This window comes from Acinonyx jubatus, chromosome D4, assembly GCF_027475565.1.
Source record: "Acinonyx jubatus isolate Ajub_Pintada_27869175 chromosome D4, VMU_Ajub_asm_v1.0, whole genome shotgun sequence".
Classification (NCBI taxonomy): Eukaryota; Metazoa; Chordata; class Mammalia; order Carnivora; family Felidae; genus Acinonyx; species Acinonyx jubatus.
The window spans coordinates 14,278,243-14,301,412 of NC_069391.1; the positions used below are offsets into that span (position 1 = coordinate 14,278,243).

The 23,170-nt window shown below is 40.7% G+C and overlaps 1 protein-coding gene across 1 annotated transcript; it reads left to right on the forward strand.

The window, feature by feature from the left end:
* The first annotated feature begins 327 nt into the window (after window positions 1-327).
* PSMD5 (proteasome 26S subunit, non-ATPase 5) lies at window positions 328-22,023 on the forward strand. The gene is made up of 10 exons (XM_027034969.2): window positions 328-642; window positions 8,309-8,453; window positions 9,409-9,522; window positions 9,963-10,091; window positions 12,147-12,256; window positions 14,143-14,285; window positions 15,979-16,170; window positions 18,788-18,897; window positions 19,527-19,667; window positions 21,218-22,023. The coding sequence occupies exons 1-10, from the start codon at window positions 470-472 to the stop codon at window positions 21,473-21,475; spliced, it is 1,515 nt and encodes a 504-aa protein (XP_026890770.1). The 5' UTR covers window positions 328-469; the 3' UTR covers window positions 21,476-22,023.
* The last annotated feature ends 1,147 nt before the right edge of the window (window positions 22,024-23,170 follow it).

Below are 23,170 nucleotides of genomic sequence, written 5' to 3' on the forward strand. Positions count from 1 at the left end.
GTGGCCTCGGCCGCCGCCCCCACCGCAGCCGACAGCCTGTGGCTTTGGGGCCCAGAGGCCGCCCGCGAGGCCATTTAAGCTTCTGTGGGTCCTCATCGTCACCACTCCGCTTGCCGGGCATTTGACGCGCCTTCGCTCTGGAAGGGATATACGCAAGGCGACCGGAAAGTCAGCCTGCGGGACCCACCGAGCGGCGCCCACGATGACGCCCGGCCGCGACCCCGCAACCACCGGCAACAGTTGGCTCGGTCCTTGACGGCCCCTGTCTCGCGAGGCTTGGCGGCCCCCCAGGCGCTCGCGCTGCCCGCCGGCCCCACATCGCTATTGGCGCGGCCGGGGCAGCCTGCGGCGGCGGCGGCGGCCGAAAGCCCGGGAAGGGAGGCTGTGCCCCGCAGATCTCGCGAGGCTCGGAGAGGCGCGCCGCGAGCCTGGAGTGTGCCGCCGCGGGAGCCCCGGCTGGAGGTGCACGATGGCGGCCCAGGCGCTGGCGCTGCTGAGGGAGGTGTCGCGGCTGGAAGCGCCCCTGGAGGAGCTGCGCGCGCTTCAGTCGGTGCTGCAGACCGTGCCGCTCAGCGAGCTCCGCGAGCAAGCGGCGGAACTGCGCCTCGCCCCGCTTTTCTCCCTGCTCAACGAGAACCATCGGTGAGACGACCCCAATGGAGGTCGAGGAGACGAGGGTGGCTGGGAGGAGGGGACGGCTTTCCCCAGTCGCGGTGAGGCTTAAAACTCGCTGACACTTTAGCGGAAAGGACCCTGGGCCGGGAGGCCAGACACAGGGCTCAAGGCCAGCCTGTGAGGTGTGCCCGCTTCATTGCCTCATCCTTGAAATAGGAATTGGAGAGGGAAAGCGCGGTTGCTCACCGAGAAAGAGGCGCCGCAATATTCGCGTACAGGTTGGCGACGTTTGTCGTCTTAAGAGGGCCTGTCCTGGCACTTTGGCAAGATCCATCAACATTTTAAATTTGCGTTATCTTTTGATCCATAGGCAGTGAACACGCAGGTATGCTCGCACTCAAAATGTACTGTATGTTATAAGGATAGTCGTAACAGAAGTGACAGCAAAAAACTAGAAACAACCTGAATGTCCATTAAAAGGGAATCGTAAATAAATTGTGCTACATTGCTATATCCCCCTGTGCCGCTATTAGAAAAACTAAGGTAGATCTATATATGGGGACGTCGGAAAATCTCTAATATATGTTGTTGAACGGAAAAAGAAAATTGTAGGAGTTTATGATCCCATTATATGTAATGTTTTTAAGTCCCCCCCCCCCCAGGCTAGTATGGCATTGAGAATATCTGAAAGGTACAGCAGAAACTATTAATATAAAAGTGGGATTTCGGATGGCAGCTTTTTTCATTTTAGGCCCATCTGTAGTGTTTGATTAAAAAGCACTTTGCAGTTGATCGTTTGATAATTTAAAAACAGTTGAACAATGTTTGTGATCCAGAAATGTAAAAGTGACAAGGTAATAAAGTCGCTGGATCAACACTGGATGATTCCAGGGGGCCTTCTTGGCTATAACTTTCTGAGATTCCTCCCTTTTTTTAATACATGTTCCCCTTCATGCAGTCCATTAGTTAACATTGTTCAGTTCTGCCTAGGAAATCTCTTCTTTTCTGTCCTGTTTAATTTAGGCCCTCGTTTTCTCCCTCTTGCTAGGTCTGTTGCATTAGTCTGACTTCTCATTACGTTTAAGCTTCCTTTGCCAGCGTGCCCTTCCCATACTGCAACCACAGTGAACTTCTTGGATCATTTGACTCATATTTTTTCCATGGTCTCCCATTGTCTACAGTATAGAATCATGGCTTCTTTTTCTGGCATTTGGGCCCTTACCTTGTATTTCCATCCTCCTTTTTCCAGCCTCATCTTTTCCCTCTGTTCCTCTACAGGTACTTCATCTGCTTCAGCTACCGTGTGGCACCATTTACTTTCCCTTGAGCATGACTTGGCACTTTCCTGTGTAGATGCCAGTCCTTCTAATGAAATGCCCTCCCTCCGTCCAAATTCTGTCCATTCTTTAAAGCCCAGGTCAAGTGCCATCTCCTCCAAAATGTTTTACTCGGCCACTCCAGTTTCAAGTGACTGGTCCTCAGATCTCCTGAGAGATGTTATCATTATTTCTGTTAATGATACTTGCCACTGTTGTGTTATATTGTAGTTCTTTATGTGGTTATTTCTAGTTTGAAAAGTCTTTAAAGGCAGGGGCCATACTTTGTTCATCTCTACATCCCTCTTAGGATGCAGCACATAGTGTAATATAGGCTACATAAAAGATTAGATTCATAAATTTTCTTTTTTTTAAATTTTTTTTTTTAACGTTTATTTATTTTTGAGACAGAGAGAGACAGAGCATGAACGGGGGAGGGGCAGAGAGAGAGGGAGACACAGAATCGGAAGCAGGCTCCAGGCTCTGAGCTGCCAGCACAGAGCCCGACGCGGGGCTCGAACTCACGGACCGCGAGATCGTGACCCGAGCCGAAGTCGGACGCCCAACCGACTGAGCCACCCAGGCGCCCCAGGATTCATAAATTTTCAAGAGGCCACTTTATATCTTGGATCAGGAAAATTTCAAAAGTCCTACCATAAGTTAACGCCAGAGATACAGTAGGAGCTGAAATGAATGGGAGGTTGTAGAATGAGGTCCATGGAGGACGTATTTTACCAAATGAAGGAGCCGTGCCGTAGGAGACAATTTGAATGGAAATTGACAGGGTAATTCAGAATGGGGTACATAGTAGATACCAATTGCAATTTGTGGGAATAATTCTTCTGCACATAGTAGATGGGCAGTCTTGAGATCTATTTCTATTATCCTGCCTAAACTACCAGGTTCCTATATATTGGTTTAGAATCTGATCTAATAGATATAAATCTAGAATCTTGACGAGAGTTTTTATGAGAGAAAGTAAGTTCTAAGACTACTGCTTTTACAACATGGAGACTGTAAATTATTAACTCTTTGGCTTTTTGGTATAAAGGACCACATGTGACCTGAAATTTGTGCACTATACAGTTTAACCTATGGCTGCTTTAAAAAGCGGGGGTGGGGGGCGCCTGGGTGGCTCAGTCGGTTGGGTGTCCAACTTCGGCTCAGGTCATGATCTCGCGGTCCATGAGTTCTAGCCCCGCATTGGGCTCTGTGCTGACAGCTCGGAGCCTGAAGCCTGCTTCAGATTCTGTCTCCATCTCTCTGCCCCTGCTCTCTCTCTCTGTCTCTCTCTCTCTCTCTCAAATATTAAAAAAATTTTTTTCAAAGCTTTATTGAGATATAATTTACGTAAAATAAACTGCACATAATGAAATATACAATTTGACAGGTATCAACATATGTATATACCCATGAAACCATCACCACAATCAAGATAGCAAAGCTGTCTCTGAGCCCCAGAAGTTTCCTTGTGCCTCTTTGTTGAATCCCTTTTCACCTCAGCCAGGCAACCACCGATCTCTATAGATGAGTTTGCCTTTTTTTTAAGAGTTCTATACAAATGGAATCCTACAGTATGTACTCGGGCTTCTTTCACTCATCGTTTTATTTTATTTTTTTCAATATAAACAAAATTTATTCAGTAACAGAAAATTGCTTCTGTGCAGTTTCTCGTGTACTATGTTTTAACATAAAGGGGATATTTTAGAATTATAAGCATCTGGTGACAGATGCTGTTAGTGACAGAAGCTTCTAAATTAGTGTCCTGTTTTTTGAGTTTACTAATTTTTCTTAAACAAAGTAATTGTGATTGTTTAAAACCATGGTCTTGGGGCGCCTGGGTGGCTCAGTCAGTTGAGCGTCTGACTTCGGCTCAGGTCACGATCTCACGTTCCATGAGTTCGAGCCCCGCGTCGGGCTCTGGGCTGATGGCTCAGAGCCTGGAGCCTGCTTCCGGTTCTGTGCCTCCCTTTCTCTCTGCCCCTCCCCCATTCATGCTCTGTCTCTCTCTGTCTCAAAATAAATAAACGTTTAAAAAAAAAAAATTAAAAAAAAAAAACCATGGTCTTAACAGACCCATATGAGGAAAGCATACTGTCTGAAAAGAATACAAAATAAAATGTAAAATAAGTATTTAGAATTATTTCATAAACAGAATTATTTGATTTGTTATTTCTTCTGAGAAAATTATCTTTGTGGGGAGCCTGGGTGGCTTAGTCAGTTAAGCGTTCAGCTTCGGCTCAGGTCATGATCTCATGGTTCGTGAGTTCAAGCCCTGCGTCGGGCTCTCTGCTGTCATTGCGGAGCCCGCTTCGGATCCTCTGTCTCCTTCTCTCTGTGTCCCTCCCCCGCTCATGTGCACACTCTCTCTCTCAAAAACACACATGAAAGTGGCGCCTGGGTGGCTCAGTCGGTTAAGCGGCCGACTTCGGCTCAGGTCATGATCTCGCGGTCCGTGAGTTCAAGCCCCGCATCAGGCTCTGTGCTGACAGCTCAAAGCCTGGAGCCTGTTTCAGATTCTGTGTCTCCCTCTCTCTGACCCTCCCCCGTTCATGCTCTGTCTCTCTCTGTCTCAAAAATAAATAAACGTTAAAAAAAAAAAGTTTAAAAAAAAAACACATGAAAAAAATTCACTCATCGTTTTAAACTTTATGTGGTGTGGGTGAATACTTCATTCCTTTTTATTGCTGAGTAGTAGTCCCTTGTATGAACGTACCACAATTTGTTTATCAGCTTACCTGCTGGTGAACATTTTAGTTGTCCTCAGTTTGATTATATTACAAATTACACTACTGTGAACATTTGTGACAAGTCTTTACGTAGACAAATTCTTTCTTTTCTCTTTGAGTTAATACCTAGGAGTGAAATGGGTGGCTCATATGATAGGTGTATGTTTAACTTTTTAAGAAGCTGCCTGTTTTCCCAAATGATTGTACCATTTTACATTCCCATTAGCACCGTATGAGAGTGGGTTATAGGCCTAAATATAAAACCTAAAAAACTATAAAACTTCTAGAAGAAAACCTAGGAAAGAATTTCCGTGACCTTGGGTTGATGAAAGATTTCTTTGATGTGACACCAAAAGCATGATCCATAGAAGGAAAAATTGATAAATTGGACTTAATCAAAATTAAATACTCTGCTCTTCAAAGGTTACAGTTAAGAGTGAAAAGGCAAATTACAAATGGAGAAGAATCTTAGTGAAGAATATATAACAAGGAAAGAATCCATCTTAAAAAATGGGCAAAGTATTTGAACAAGAAGATATATGGATGGCAAATAAGCACATGAAAAGATACCCAACGTCATTAGTCACTAGGGAAACGCAAATTAAAATTACAATAACAGGGGTGCCTGGGTGGCTCAGTCGGTTGAGCATCTGACTTCGGCTCAGGTCATCATCTGACAGCTCGTGAGTTCGAGCCCCGCATCCGGCTGTGTGCTGACAGCTCGGAGCCTAGAGCCTGCTTCGGATTCTGTGTCTCCCTCTTTCTCTGCCCCTAACCCACTCTCATTCTGTCTCTGTCTCTCTCAAAAATAAATAAACATTTAAAAAAATAATACATAAAATAAAATTACAATAACAGAGGCAGTTTACATATCTATCAGCAGATAAATGGATAGACAAAGTGTGGTATATACATACAATGGAGTATTATTCGGCCTTAAAAAGGAAGGAACTCCTGACACAGACTACCACTTGGAGGAAACTTGAAGGCATCACGCTAGGTGAAATAAGCCAGTCACAAAAGGACAAATGCTAGGATTCCACTTAGATGAGGCACCTAGGGTAGTCACACTCACTGAGATGGAGAGTAGAATGGTGGTTGCTAGGGGCTCAGGGAAGAGGAGAAAGGGAAGTTTGTGGGTTTTTTTTTTTTTTTTCATTTATTTATTTTTGAGAAACAGAGTGAGACAAAGCGTGAGCGGGGGAGGGGCAGAGAGAGAAGGAGACACAGAATCTGAAGCAGGCTCCAGGCTCTGAGCAAGCAGTCAGCACAGAGCCGATGCGGGCCTCGAACCCACAAACTGAGATCATGACCTGAGCCGAAGTCGGATGCTCAACCGACTGAGCCACCCTGGTGCCCCGGGAAGTTTGTGTTTAATAGATACAGAGTTCCCATTGGGAAGATGAAAAAGTTGTGGAGATAGATGGAGATGTGATGGTTGCACAACGTGAATGAACCTTAGTGCACAGAACTATACATTAAGAAATGGACAGGGGCGCCTGGGTGGCGCAGTCGGTTAAGCGTCCGACTTCAGCCAGGTCACGATCTCACGGTCCGTGAGTTCGAGCCCCGCGTCAGGCTCTGGGCTGATGGCTCAGAGCCTGGAGCCTGTTTCCGATTCTGTGTCTCCCTCTCTCTTTGCCCCTCCCCCGTTCATGCTCTGTCTCTCTCTGTCCCAAAAATAAATAAACGTTGAAAAAAAAAAAAAAAAGAAATGGATAGGAGTGCCTGGGTGGCTCAGTCAGTTCAGCGTCCAACTTTGGCTCAGGTCATGATCTCACGGCTCGTGGGTTTGAGCCCCGTGTAAGGCTCTGCACTGGCAGCTCGGAGCCTGCTTTGGATTCTGCATCTCCCTCTCTCTCTGCCCCTCCCCCCTTGTGCGCGCGCGCGCGCGCGCGCTCTCTCTCTCTCTCTCTCTCTCTCTCTCTCCCAAAAATAAATACATAAACATTTTTTTAAATGGTTAAAATGGTAAATTTCATGGTATATATAGTCACGATTTTTAAAAAAGGAAAAGTGGGGTGCCTGAGTGGCTCAGTCAGTTAAGCGTCAGACTTCAGCTCAGGTCATGATCTCATGGTTCACGGGTTCCAGTGCTGCGTCCGGCTCTGTGCTGACAGCTCGGAGCCTGAAGCCTGCTTCATGGATTCTGTCTCCCTCTCCCTATGCCCCTCCCCCTCTCATACTCTGTCTCTCTCAAAAATAAATTAAAAGAAAAAAAAAACATTAAAAAAAATAAGGAAAAGAAACCCATAACCATTAACAGTCACTCCCCATTCCTCTTCTCTGCCCCTGCCCCAGCCCCTGGCCACCGGGAATCTGCTTTCTGTCTTTATGGATTTGTCTGTTCTGGACAATGATATAAATGGAATCATCATCAAAAGGAAGCCTTTTCTGTTCTGGCTTCTTTCACTTAGCATAGTATTTCCAAACTTTATCCATGTTGTATAATATTCCACTGTATGGATAAAACTATTTATCCATTTATTAATTTATGGACATTGGGGTATTTCTATTGCTGTGAACATTCACGTACAAATTTTTGTATGGACATATGGTCTCAATTATCTTGGGTATAAACATTCTTAATTATTTCCTTAGGTGCAGTTATACAAAATGCAACCCCTAGGTTATAAGAAATTTGTTCATTTTTAAGGCTTTTGTTATGTATTGCTTAATCGACTTCTAGAAAGGTTGTATTGGTTTAATTGTATGCTCCTATTAGCAGTACATGAGTGCCTATGGTACTGCCCATTAAGAGAAAAGGAAGTTATTCTTAAAACACCTTTTATATCTACAACTAGTAGTCATCAAGTTGTGATTAATTTACCTCTTTAATTGCTCCTGAATCTCTTCCCTCTTCTCCATCCCCCCTGCTACTCCCCTGTTGCACTTCTTCATCACCTGCCTTCTGACTGAAAAATTCTTTCTCTAACTTATACAGAGTGATTTCCTCAAGTCAGATCTCATCATGTTACTTCTTGGCTTAAAACCACTTGATGGCTTGCCATTGCCTTGTGCAAAAAGTCTGAATTTTGTAGCATGACAAAAAATGGCCTATCAGAATCTGGCTTCTGTGCATCTTTCTTATTTCAGTTCTTGCATTCATCCTTCCCCTTTTACCTTCTTCCCACTCCTCTCCCATTCTTATCCCAGTCATATGGAGCTTCTTATACTTCCTTGAATGTATAACCCTATCTGTCCTCTGTGCCTTTTATGTTGTCCCTCTACCTAGAACACCTTTGTCCTCCTAGATAATTCCCACTTTTTTTTTTAATTAAGCTCACGTATTACCCCTTGGGGAGGCCTCCCTGAACGCTGTGTTCTTTTTTGAGCTCCCACGGCTTCCTACCCTAACCTATAGCATTTGTCCACCTGGATTATAGTTGCTTTTCTGTTTTTCTGTATTTTCCATTAGACTATGCTCATTGAGTCTAGAGAATATATATTATCCTTCTTTGTAGCCCCATTGCAAGCATGGCACATAATAGATACTTAGTAAATCTTTAATAAATTAGTAGAAGCTAGTGTTTTAAAGGGAAGTCTGTGTGTAAGTGATCCTCATTGAGCCAGTCTTCAGATATTAATAGGTTGTTACTTCCTACCTTGCAGGACACAAACTAATGAGATCTGTGATGTCTCCTTTAGGGAACAGACCACTTTGTGTGTATCCATTCTGGAGAGATTGCTCCAAGCTGTGGAGCCAGTTCACGTGGCCCGGAACCTCAGGGTTGACCTTCAGAGGGGACTGACTCACTCCAATGATTCCGTAAAAATTCTTACTCTGTCCCAGGTATGAAATTTTACTAGCACATAATAAAGGAGCTGACATTTACTGACCACCTGCTCTGGACCAGGCTCTACGCTGGGTGCCAGAAACAGAAGGATGAAGAAAATATGATCTCTCTCTGTCCCTAAGAAGCGTCCATTCTAGTGTGCATGGCTAACTAACCAGGAGGAATAAGCTAAAGTAAGAAGTTCTACCAAGTATTATCTGAAATAGTCATTCATCAAATACTGACTGATCCTTTTAATGCCAGGCATTGTACCGTATACTCTTAAAGCTACAAGGATAAATAAAGCCTATTTCTTTCCTTCAAAGAGCTCCTAGTCTAGAGAAGGTATTGCCATGTTAGGTCTTACTATAGTGGCATGAAAAAGTACTGTTGTGAAGGTCACTAAACCAAGAAATTGAGACAGTAACTCCTGTCACCCAGATAACCAAAATACCCTACTATTTGGGAAAAGAGCTGCTGCTGAGGATTATCTTGTTGAGATGTTAGGAACCGAGCAGTTACTTACCCAGTAGGTTTTCAAGTACTGTTTTTTCTTTTCTCCTCTAGAAGTGTTAATTCAACAAAAAGGCAGAAAGTAATTGATTTTTCTTTGACCACTTATGTGCCAGACACTGTAGTACATGCTTTTCCTATTTAGTCTCATTTAATCTTCATAACAATCCTACAATGAAGTATTCTCATTTTATAGATAAGAAATTAGGTTCAAAGAAGTTAATTTGCTAGTTGATGGAACTAGCATTTGTATTGTTTTCTCTCACTGAAATGTCTCAACTCCTTATCTACCATTTATTTTTTTCTTTCTTTTCAATAATGTGACTATACCCATAAGTGTGTTCAGCTTTAATGAATTTGGGTCATTTGGAATTTTTAATGGCTTGTCTTATAGCTGTAGTCTGTAACCCCTAAAATAACAGCACACTAAGGGAATTTCTGATTACTTTTTTATTTCAGGTCGGAAGAATTGTTGAAAATTCTGAGGCTGTTACTGAGATTCTAAATAATGCTGAATTACTAAAACAAATTGTTTATTGTATTGGTGGAGACAATCTGTCTGTAGCTAAAGCGGTGAGTCACCTAGAACCATCAGCTTAAACATGCACAGTATCCTGAAAAACAAAGAAAGACCTTCTGGACTGAGAGGTGAAAGTTGAGTACGGATGATTTGTATAGTTGTTTTCACAACCTCATGTAGATGGTATCAGATACATAAAAAATGTTGAACAAATACCAGTAAGCCCTTTCCTTTTTTCTAGACAAAGCATATCTAAATTATCCATCATAGAGCTTGTATTAGGTTGCTTGATAAGGAAAAAAAAAATGTACATAATCTGTTTTCTGTAGGCAATACTATGTGTCTTTTTCAGTTTTAAATAACGATAGCTAAAACATAGCGAATGGTCATTGGGGAAGATGCATTCCATACACCGATTTCACATCGATATCATGAAGTAGATACTAATATTCTGCATGTTTATGACTTAAGAGATGTTTTCTTTCCTTATAAGGCCATTAAATCCCTGTCAAGAATATCATTAACCCAGGCTGGACTGGAGGCTTTGTTTGAAAGCAATCTGCTGGATGATTTGAAAAGTGTAATGAAAACAAATGATGTTGTTCGGTACAGAGTGTATGAGGTAAGACTAAAAGCATACTTCCTGATGCCTACAATTCAGAATGCAGTAGAGCTTCCACTGGAAGGCAAGATGGCTTGTTTACCATGCATTTACTGAGTATGTAGTCTGTGTTAGGCTCTGTATTTGACGCTGGAGATGTGGGGGTGAGCTCCCAGCCTAGTGTGTGAAACAGTCATGTGAAAAATATTTACAGTACACTATATTAACTACCATAATAGAGTAGATAACATTAAAACTAGACTTTGAAATCGTTACAGTAGGTAGATGAAGAAATGGCTCTTATTTGCACCCACTTTGTGCTTAGTATGGTGCTAAATCTCCACATATATTGTCTTCGACTTTTACAGTAAACCATATACGTTATTACTGTTAACCTCACTGCTGATGGAATAGCTGACAGACCACACAGTTAATAGGCTGCATATTCAAAATGAACCCTTGACTGTCTAATTCCCTGTTCAAAACACTTTCTTACTTTGCGTGTCTTAACACCATCCTAAGCTGGTTTCCCTTCTGCCTCTCTAGCTGTTTCATCTTAGTCTCCTGGCTCATTATCCTCAATTGAACTTTTAATTGTTGAAGTTCATAGAAGTAAATTCCCAAATCCTGTTCTCACTGTATATTCATGTCCAGGCGATTTTGTTCATCTTATGATTTCAGTTCCTATCTGAATGAGATGACTCCATAAACCAACCCAGACCTCTCTTCCTTTTTTTTTTTTTAAGTTTATTTATTTATTTTGAGAGAGATAGCGCAAGAGTGAGTGAGCGAGCAAAACTGGGGAGGGGGAGGGGGAGAGGGAGAGGGAGAATCCGAAGCAGGTTCCCCATTCAGCACAGAGCCCAACACAGGGTTCGAACCCACGAACCACGAGATCATGACTTGAGCCAAAGCCAAAAGTCAGATGCTCAACTGACTAAGCCACCCAGGTGCCCACCCCCAGACCTCTCTTCTTAACTCAGACCCTCATGTTCAGCTGCTTACTCAGTGTTCCCCCTTTGGACCTAGGTATTCTAGGCCCCTCACACTCATGCTCCAATCAAACTCCTAAGCTTCTTAACCTAGCCCATTCTCCAATAAAAAAAACAACAGCAACAAATTAGCCCTGTGTCACAGTCAGCATGGTTGGGTATTAGAACTTGAGCTTATTCTCTGTGAGACCCTATTTTCCCTGCCACATATCCATTAGGTCATCGTATTGTGCCGGTTTTACTTACATCCATGTGCTTGTCTTCCTTGGTATAATCACCACCGCCCTAGTCTAAGCTACCAGTATCTCACACCTGGACTACTGTTGTATTTGCGTCTCACCTGGTCTCATCCATTTTTGACACCACTGGTCTATTTTCAGACGCAGTCAGGATGATCTTCTAAAAATTCAAATCTAGGGCCACCTGGGTGGCTCAGTCGGTTAAGCAACTGACTTCGGCTCAGGTCATGATCTCACAGTTTGTGAGTTCAAGCCCTGTGTCGGGCTCTGTGCTGACAGCTCAGAGCCTGGGGCCTGTTTCGGATTCTGTGTCTCCCTCTCTCTCTGCCCGTCCCCCACTCACACTCTCTCTCTCCCTCTCTCTCTCCCTCAAAAATAAATAAATATTTTTAAAATATTTTAAAAGTAAGTAAATAATAAATAAAAATTCAAATCTGGTTCTATCATTCCTCTGCTGAAAACCCTTCAGTGCCCTATATCTCTCAGTAAGCCCTTAGGACATACTTGTGGAATGAGTAAGTAAATGACTGACTGATAGAATGTATGAATGGAATGATTTTTAGCAGTCTTATCGCTCATTCAGGCTTTCGTACCCTGATTTATGGATTGATGATTTAAGGGAAAGAAAAAAAAAAGCACAGCTACAACCAGACATAATGGAGTATTTCTGTGCCAAAACAATTTCTCACAGGTTCAATGAAATTTTTCCAGTTGTGGAGACAAATAAGGGATTTTTTAAAAAAATTCAGTTATATAAAGTACCTAGTCCTGTGTTTAATTTAAAATGAGATCTAACAGGTTTGGGCTGTTTTGACCTTTCAGCTTTTTCTGTTTTTTTCTTCCAGTTAATTGTGGAGATTTCTTCTGTGTCACCAGAATCTTTAAACTACTGTACCACCAGTGGATTGGTAACCCAGCTTCTCAGAGAGCTGACTGGGGAGGATGTGCTGGTCAGGTGTGTTGACTGAGAGAGTTCTTAAAGCAAAATGTCTTCTTTGAGAGGTCCGGGGAGCAGCTTTGGGACTTAGAGCAATCTTCCCTATTAGAACCTGGACCTGGGTTACAATCTCTTGACCACTGTCCTAAAGAAGTGGTCTTTAGAAAAAGCTCAGGTTATTCGTGACAGTATACTAAAACTTAGCAGAGCCGCCCATGACAATCTACTTTAGGTTAACTGTGTTCCCTGTCCTTGGACATGTGTACTTTTGCAGTCACATGATAACTGCCATTTTGTATTACTTAATATGTTATCTTACACATTTTTGGTTTTGTTAAATAATAGCACTATGGCATGATGGAAGAAACATGGGCTTTTGAAAATGAGCAAGACTTAGGCTTGCATGCATTTCTGCTACTTATTAGCTTTTGACCTTGAACAGATTATTGTAACCTTTCTACACCTCCATTTCCTCTTCTCTCAAATGGAACAGTAACAGCTCTAAAGAAGATACGAAGATTGGAGCACCTGGGTGACTCAGTCAACTAAGCATCTGACTTCAGCTCAGGTCATGATCTCGCGGTTGACGAGTTTGAGACCCACATCAGGCTCTGTGCTGACAGCTCAGAGTTTGGAGCCTGCTTTGGGTTCTGTGCCTCCCTCTCTCTCTCTCTGCTCCTCCCCCACTCGTACTCTGTGTGTGTGTGTCTCTCTCTCAAGAATAAATAAAAACATTAAAAAAAAAAAAAGAAGATAATGGGGATTAAATGAATTGGCCAAAGAGACCAATACATTGGGTAACATAGGTCCTTAAAGAAATATTAATTCTAGACTCTTCACTCCCAGCCCTCTACTCCCTAAGTCCCATTTAATATCTGCCAATGTTAACCTTGTTGATATTCCACAGTTTACTAATACATCCTCACTGTTGAACACTTGGTTTGCTTCAGGTATTTTGCTATTCTTGTGCACACAGGTTTTTGTTTTCCTTACATGATTTTCTGAATTTTTTTTTAATGTTTATTTTTGAGAGAGAGCACAAGCAGGGAAGGGGCAGAGAGAGAGGGAGACAGAGAATCCAAAGCAGTCTCCAGGCTCCGAGCTGTCAGCACGGAGTGTGACACAGGACTCAAACCCATGAGCCATGAGATCATGACCAGAGTCAAAGTCATACACTAAACTGACTGAGCCACCCAGGCGCCCCTCCTTATGTGATTTTCTGATTGTTATGTTTTTTAAATGTGACTGAATTTGTTCAACTCATATGTGTAAATCAGTCACGAGTTATACTGTTTAAAGCATTTGAGTTACATTGTTTCAAAGCATTCCTAATAAGGAAATTAATTTTTAAGAATTTTTTTAGCCTTATATCAAATTTTGTAACGTAGAAAAAAAACCCTGCAAATCATCTGTTAAAATACCTTAAGGTCAACTATAAAAATACTTTTAAAAATTGTTTGTGGAAATTTGATCACAGGTACCTATTACATGATACCAAGAATTTTTATCAATTTTTAAAATATGAGGACATGGCATTATAATTGTGTAAGGAACTGTTCATATTTTTTAAAGGTGCATACTGAAGTATGCAGGGATAAATGGCAAGTTGACTAGAATTTGATTTAAAGTAATTCAGCAAAATAAAAATTTAAAAAAAAATCTTTTAAGAAGTTGCTCTATTTTAGTGGAAACAATAATGGGCCTCAAGTCAAAAGTCAAAATTTAAACTCTGCCTTGTAGTGACAATGTGATTCTGGACGAATCACTGCAGCTTTCTAATTCTTGTGTCCCCATCTGAAAAGTAGCCAGGATTACTGACTTTTAGATTAAAAGAATTAAGTAATACATCCTATGAAAGCAATTTATAAACTATGTTAATCGTATGCAAAATTTTGGCATTTTAGAGCCACCTGTGTAGAAATGGTGACATCACTGGCGTATACTCAACATGGACGACAGTACCTTTCTCAAGAAGGAGTAATTGATCAGATTTCTAATATAATTGTTGGGGCAGATTCAGACCCTTTCTCTAGCTTCTATTTGCCAGGTAAGAAATACTGATTTCTGTGAAAATAATGGTGCATGTTTTGTATCTGAGTTATCTCTGACAAGAGAAGCCAGAGATTATTTTCTGTAGAGCAGATCCCTGTATATTTTTTTTTAATTCTTTTTAATGTTTATTTATTTTTGACAGAGAGAGAGAGAGAGCACATGCACGCGCATGAGCAGGGGAGGGGCAGAGAGAGAAGGAGACACAGAATCCGAAGCAGGCTCCAGGCTCTGAGCTGTCAGCACAGAGTGTAGTGCGGGGCTTGAACCCACAAGCTATGAGATCATGACTTGAACTGAAGTTGGATGCCTAACTGACTGAGCGACCCAGGCGCCCCTAGAGCAGGTCCCTTTAGATGATACCCATAGCCCCTTGATGAGGTGGAATATATTGCCCTGGGAGCCATGTATTGTTGAATCTGATTTTCTGGAAATACCATTGCTGTTTTGAGTATTAGGATAGTTTCCTTTGAACCTCAGTCAAAAGCAACATAAATTAAAATGCTATTAATGGGACGACTGGGTGGCTCAGTTGGTTAAGTGGCTGACTTCGCTCAGGTCATGATCTCACAGTCCGTGGGTTAGAGCCCCACATCATGCTCTGTGCTGATGGCTCAGAGCCTGGAGCCTGCTTCAGATTCTGTGTCTCCCTCTCTCTCTCTCTCTCTCTCTGCCCCTCCCCTGCTTGCACTCTGTTTCTCTCTCAAAAATAAATAAACATTTAAAAAAATTTTTTTTAATACTAATGACACAGTATATTTCACAAATTCATCAAATCTCTGTTGGAATCTTTATCTAATATAGGATCTACTCCAGCCATTCTGTTGTAGGACATGGTTAATTAGTTTTCCTTGAGCACTTGCAGAAATTGGAAATTTATTCCTTCCTTAAGTAGCCTAGCTTACTTCATTGATGAGCATCTCTGTTTAAAAATTTCCTGGGGTGGGACACATGGTTGGCTCAGTAGTCTGACTGGCTCAGGTCATGATCTCATGATTCATGGGTTCGAGCCCTGTGTCGGGCTCTGTGCTGACAGCATGGAGCCTGGAGCCTGCTTCAGATTCTGTGTCTCCCTCTCTCTGCCCCTCCTGTGCTCACGCTCTGCCTCTCTCTCTCAAAAATAAACATTAAAAAAAAATTTTTTTTTTTTAATTTGTCCCTAATACTCCGAACTTGCCTTCCTCTAATTTATATCCAGTGGTCCTTGTTCTTTGCTCTTCCTCTTGTGTATGGCAGTGCTTCAGTATTTGAACCCAGCTCCATTGACACCCTGGGGTTTCTGTTCTCAGGACCACATATCACAGGTCCTTCGGTATCTCCTAATGGTCTGATTTCTAGGTAATAGAGTACAGTGCATAACCATTCTCCCCTTCCTGGCCTGTAGTTTATACTGTCCGTATGAAAACATAGGGCCCACATTTTATGTGGCCTTCCTTCTCTATTAATGTATATTCTTGTAGGGCACATGGGTGGCTCAGTCGGTTAAATGTCCTACTCTTGATCTTGGCTTAGGTCATGATCTCATGGTTAGTGAGACTGAGCCCTGTGTTGGGCTCTGAGCAGACAACACAGAGCCTGTTTGGGATTCTCTCTTTCCTCGTTCTCTTCCCTCCCCCACTCCAGTGCTCGTGCACTCTCTCAAAAATAATTAACATTTTTTAAAAAACGTATATTTTTGGACATTTCTTCAGGATTTGTGAAGTTTTTTGGAAACCTGGCTATCATGGATAGTCCTCAACAGATCTGTGAGCGTTATCCTGTCTTTGTGGAAAAAGTCTTTGAAATGACAGAAAGTCAGGACCCCACCATGATTGGCGTAGCAGTGGACACAATCGGAATCCTGGGATCCAATGTTGAAGGAAAACAAGTTTTACAAAAAACAGGTTGGTATGACTTATTTGGGTTTTCTTTAGGGATATCTTCGTTTTTGGCAACAATTCAATATATAAGCTCACTTTCTGGTGCAATAACTACATTGTAGAAACTATTCTTACAGATGGCAGTCTTTTTATTGTGACCTTGAACGCATCCCTAGAAAGTCTTACAATTATTACTGAATTTTTATTTGTTTATTTTTTACCAGGCTAGACCAAGTACTGTGTCCCTTCTACACCTTCTTTGATAGTGTTCAAGGTCCAGAGACCATGGGCTATACTCCAAAAGACCTGGATTCATGTTCCAGTTCCAACACTGACTTAGCTTTTTTTTTTTTTTTTTTAATATAATTTATTGACAAATTGGTTTCTTGAACTTCATGCCCTCACTTCATTACTTCAGGTCTTATTTTCCTCATTCATAAAAAGGATAAACAATCTCGGGATTGTGAATATTTAATGAAAACACACGTTTGTTTTATATTTGTATGTAATGTCCAGGAAGAAAAAGAAACAAAAATTTGTTACCAATTTTATGTTAAGAATGATACTTTTAAGGCATATCTGTAATTATTTATTTATTTAATCTTTATAGAATCTTTATTTTTATTTATTTTTTTTTTTACGTATAATTTATTGTCAAGTTAGATAACATACAGCATATACAGTGTGCTCTTGGCTTTGGGAGTAGATTCCCATCATTCATCGCTTACAAACATCTGTGAGTAATTTAAAGGACTGTGAATTCTATATGAAAACTAATATGGGCACAGTTAAAACCCTTACAGAGTATATGTTGAAAATTAATGTGCTACTGTCTGTCACAATTGGTATCCTTACTAATATACTTTTCTAAGTGCTTTTGTGTATGATATGTAATCCTTGTACAGTCCTGCAAAGAACATATTATGCATTCTCATTTTACAGATAAGGTAGCTGAAACTCAGAGAAGTTAACATTTTTTTAGATGATATAGACTGTGGATTTGCTACTCAAATCCAGGTCCTTTAATTCCAAATTCTCTACACTTTGTCTTTTGTATACACTGCATTGCATCTGAATGTATGTTTTTGGCGTGTTACTTGGTCTCTGACTATGTGGGGTTTTTGTTGTTGTTTTTTTTTTTTTTATTGTTTTTTTTTTTCTCTTTAATTTATTTTGAGAGAGAGCATGGGAGGGGCAGAGAGGGAGAATCCCAAGCAGGCTCCACACTGTCAGCACAGAGCCTGATGCAGTTCTTGAGCTCACAAACCGTGAGATCATGACCTGAGCCAAAGTCAGATGCTTGCCTGACTGAGCCACCCAGGCATCCCATCTGACTACATGTTTAATTTTGTGTTGGTTTAGGTTGGTGGAGGTCATAGTATATGAAAGCATACTTTAAAAAAATCTCATTGTTGGGGTGCCTGGGTGGCTCAGTCGGTTGGGCAGCCGGCTACAGCTCAGGTCATGATCTCATGGTCTGTGGGTTCGAGCCCCACATCGGGCTTTGTCCTGAGTGCTCAGAGCCTGGAGCCTACTTCAGATTCTGTGTCTCCCTCTCTCTCTCTGCCCCTTCCCTGCTTGCTCTCTCTCTCTCTTTCTCTCTCTCTCTCTCTCTCAAAAATGATAAACAATAAAAAAATTTCTTTTAAAGTTTTAAAATCTCATTGTTCACTTCACACTCATTAGGGTGGCTATAATGACAGAAAAAGGACAAAAATAAATAAAAAGTGTTGACAAGGATGTAGAGAAATTCCCATATTTGGTGGCTATGTAAAATGGTACAGCTGCTGTGGAAAACATTATGGTGTTTCCTCAAAAAATTATACATAGAATCACCATATGACCCAGCAAACATGCTTCTAGATATACATGCAAAAGGATTGAAAGAAGGGAGTCAAAAGATATTTGTGCACCTGTATTCATAACTTATTTACAATAGCCAAAAAAAGTAGAAACAATTCAAATGTTCATTGATGGATGAATAGATAGACAAAATGTGATATATACATACAATGAAATATCCAGCCTTAAAAGGGAAATTAAATTCTTGGGGTGCCTGGGTGGCTCATTTGGTTAAGCGTCTGACTTCAGCTCAGGTCATGATCTTGCAGTTCATGAGTTCGAGCCTGGCATCAGGCTCTGTGCTGACAGCTCAGAGCCTGGAGCCTCCTTCAGAGTCTGTGTCTCCCTCGCCCTCTCTGCCCTTCCCCCCACCCTCTCTCTCACAAATAAATAAACATGAAAAAAAATAATATAAAAAAAAGGAAATGAAATTCTCATCCATGCTGTAACATGCCGAGACCTTGAAGACATTATGGCAAGTGCAATAAGCCAGACTCAAAAAGACAAATATTACATGACTCTATTTATATGAGGTTCTTGCAGTAACATATACAGAGACAAAGTAAAATACTGGTTATCAGGGGATGGACGTAGACGACATGGAGAGTTACTGCTTAATGAGTACAGAGTTTCCGTTTGAGATGAAGAAAACGTTCTGGAGACAGATAGTGATGATGGTTGCACAACAATATGAATATACTTAATGTCACAGAGCTATATACTTAAAAATGGTTAAAATGATAAATTTTATATTATGTGTATTTTACCACCATAAAAAATGTTTTATTATCTTTCAAAGGAACTCGCTTTGAACGCTTGCTCATGAAAATAGGATATCAAGCAAAGAATGCCTCAACAGAGCTCAAAATTAGGTGTTTGGATGCAATTTCGTCTATTTTTTATATACCAGTAAGTACATTGGGAAATTAATGAAGGATAGTGGGATATGTTTGGGACAATAAATCTATGTAAGTCAACATAATCCTGGTTAACTTAATATAGATGGTATTCAACTTTTAGTAAAAGAAGATAATCCTCACTATGTTACTAGTGACATTTTTTTAGTTAAAGTGGAATCATCCAGTATTAGAACTGGAGAGAGGGGGCGCCTGGGTGGCTCAGTCAGTTAAGTGTCCAACTTTGGTTCAGGTCATGATTCACGGTTGATGGGTTTGAGCCCCGCATTGGGCCCTGTGCTGATAGCTCAGAGCCTGGAGCCTGCTTCGGATTCTGTGTCTCCCTCTCTCTCTCTCTCTGCCCCTCCCCTGCTCATGGTCTGTCTCTCTTTCTCTCTCTCAAAACTAAATAAACGTTAAAAAAAAATTTTTTTTTTTTAAAGAACTGGAGAGAGGACCCTAGAGATTGCCTAATCAACCCTATCAGAAAAACAAAACAAAACTGAGGAAGTCTGGAGCTGGATTTGGGAAAGAGTGCTCCGGACTTAGCAGAGATCACATAGCAAACTAATGACAAAGTGCCATCAGAATCCAGGTTTCCTGACTTCCAGAGGCCTGAGAGTTTTCATTTCTGTCATGTAGCCTGAGCAGCAGACTGATGACCTCCTGAGGATGACAGAATCCTGGTTTTCTTCTTTATCTCGGGACCCGCTGGAGCTCTTCCGTGGCATCAGTAATCAGCCCTTCCCTGAACTGCACTGTGCTGCCTTAAAAGTGTTCACGGTAGGCATCCTTGTCTTTTTCACCAGTCCTTCTGGGAAGAGGGTAGTTCAACACATGAGTACTTATGATGAGCTAGTGCCTCTGCCATACCTTGGGGATACACAAATGTGTAGTTTCTGCCCTCTATTAGTGTAGACGAATGAGGGAGACGTGTAAACAGATTGTTTCAGCTCAAGGTCTTAGGTGTTGTGGCAAAGGTTTGAACAGGATTCCACAGGATCATAGAATCAATTCCAGATTCCTTATCTGCCATCAAACAAGCCTTCTGTTGACCCAGCCCTAGTCTTCTTCCTGAGCCTTATTTCCCACCATTCCCCCTCTGGCACCCAATGTTCTAGTGATACCAAACTGCTTACTTTATCTCTCTGGACCTTTACGTGCCCTCTACATTCAGCGCTGTTTCCCAACTTTGCTTGTTAACCTCTTACTCATTCTTGAAGGACTAGCTCAGGTATCTCTTCAGCAAGCTTTGCCCAAACCCACAAGGTTGAGTTAAGCAGTGTCAGCTCTTGTAAAAGTTGCTTATTCATTATTTTAAAATTTGGAAAAGATTGCAAAGTAGAAATTTTTAAAATCACTTAAAATCAGACCTATTTTGTATATCTCCTTTTAATATTAGTGTTAGTGTCAGTTTTTATTTATTTACCTTTTTTTGGTAAAATATTTCAGACATCGGTAATACTTTCCTATCTCTGTCATTCCCCCTTCCTTCCTCGCTGACTGTAATCACTGTCATGAATTCAGGGTTTACAAGCCTATACATGATTTTATACTTTTACTACATATGTGTGTATCTTTAAACAAATTACAGTATTTTGCACATTAAATTTTGTAAACAGTATCATGCTGTTTATATCATTCTGCACTTTGCTGTTTTCTTCAACATTTCTGTTTGTAGGGGTTGTCTGTGTTAAAAGTGGCAATTAGAAAGACATTATTTCATTGTATAGCCACAGTTAATCATTCTCCTGTCAATGAAGATTTCAGAGATTCTCTGTAACAAATGGTCCTATAATGAACATTCTGAAAATGTCATCCTGTGCACAAGCGTGAGAGTTTTTTCAGGATAGTTTTTTCTTCTCTGGTGTTTGTTTTTATTTTTCCACTGTTGTGATTATGCCATGAGTATAATTTGGATCTACTTTTTTCATATCATAGATTTACCTATTCTTTATAAAAATTATTCTTAATGTTTATTTAATTTTCTCTTGCTATATACTAAAATATACTCACCGATCCCCCACTATTAAGCATTTATATTATAATTTTCACACTATGATAACCATCTTTATGTACAAAGCTTTTTAATATGTAGATTTAGATTTAATATTTAGATTTCTTTATTTAATTAAATATTTAACTAAAATTTAGATTAATATTTAATATTTAGATTATTTTCTTAAGATTTCTAGGAGAGAATTTTCTTAGGCAAAAAGTAACATTTTTAAGGTTCATGTGGCCAAAATTTTTGTAAGGATTGTGCTATCCAAGTAACACATTTCACTTCTTAAGGCTCAGAGGAGTTGTGTTCTTTCTACCTTCTATTTCAGGCCATCGCAAATCAACCCTGGGCTCAGAAACTTATGTTTAATAGTCCAGGGTTTGTGGAATATGTGATGGACCGGTCTGTGGAGCATGACAAAGCTTCAAAGGATGCCAAATATGAACTGGTTAAAGCACTTGCCAATTCCAAGACAGTTGCAGAAATCTTTGGGAACCCAAATTATTTGAGGCTCAGAACTTACCTGAGTGAAGGTCCATACTATGTGAAGCCTATTTCCACAACAGCCGTGGAAGGAGCTGAATGACTTCTTCAAGAAGGTAGACCATTTTTTGACCAAAACTTCTCCTAAGGCATTTGACTTCACCAGTGTTTTACAAAACAGAGACTTCCCTTCTCCCAGAATTAATCATGGAGTATCTAATGTAACTTTATCACATGCATTTGTGGTGTTTCTACATTGAAATACAGTGTGGAACCAGGAAAGCAGGCAAACTTGCTCATAATTGCATCAGGTGTTTTTCAGATTTCTTTGACTGCCTTAATCTTTCCAAGAAGATGGAAATTTTGTTCTCAGAAAATTTTCATGGACTTACCCCATTTTATTTAAAATTGTGCTTCAAATAGAATAATGGAACCAACTTGTTTCTGAATTCTCTTCAGCACCTTTTTTGTTGTTCTATTCCCCCTTCTGATTCCACTTGCCACTTCTTGGATATAAAGATTCTTTGAAAAATAATATGGAATTTTGAAATTATGTTCTCCATACTAAGAATAAATGCTTTTAATAAGGTGTCTTTGGATTTTTTTGTTACTATTATGGAAAACGGACAAAAAATAAATCTTTTAAAAACATTTCTAGTGTTCTTCGTGTTTTTGTTGCTGATCATTGAATTTTGCTGGAGGAGTAAATGTTAAGGAGGAGTGGTAACATTCCTAAAGCAGGAAGACTCCCCAAACTCTTGTCTTATTGGTGGGCCATCAGTTGTTGAGGGTTTTGCTTTTAATTTCTCAGATCCATCAAGTCAGTATTGAATTGATCAGAGAGAGATACTGACTCCTAATAACCAGAGTCAGATGGCAGCTAGTATATATAAACCAGGATGCCATCTCATTGATTAACAAAGGATGTGCTTTCTTTTCATTGACAAAATGTTCCCACCTCTTTCCAGTGCCCTGCTTTCTAACCGGAAGAGCACTCTGCATACCAATCCTCAGTCACAGGTTTCTGGGTGAGTGTGTTATCTGAGTGTGACCGTTCAGAATCCAGAGATATGTTTCTTTTAGGCCATGGTGATGTTGATAAACCATCCCTGCTCTGTAACAAAATGGTCCTCAAGTTCCTGGAGTTCTCTTGTCCCTGGATTGATCATTTCACATTGATCAAACAGTGTGAGATTCTCGGTTCCACCATCTCCTATATCCCTCTGTGGGTCTATTTCTTCGTGTGTTTCCATACTAATCATTTCTCTACAGCTAATACCACTAATTAGGCTACAGCAAAGTCTTTCCTGGCCTGAGAAACATTCTATCTCTTTAAGGTGAGTTTGTTTAATCTCATTCATGAAGTTGATCTTATTCATTTGACATCAGAGTTCAGAGAGTGGCCCTCTCCTATGTGTGTGTGGCCTATGCACTCATTCTGACTTTGCACCTGTGACTTTTTTCTACGATTAAATAAAATTTGAAAATTATTATTTATTTCATCCTTTATTTCACATTTAACAAATAAACACTATTGACTGCTTATTATGTGCATGGCATTGGGAAAAAGTGTTAGACATTGTCCTAAATGCTAAGTTCATCTCATTTATATACATAATTTTTAATGTTTTATTTATGTTTTTATTAGAGCATGAGGGAGGGGCAGAGAGAGAGGGAGACACAGAATCCTAAGCAGGCTCCAGGTTCTGAGCTGTCAGCACAGAGCCCGATGTGGGGCTCGAGCTCACAAAATGCAAGATCATGACCCGAGCCGAAGTTGGATGCTTAACTGACTGAG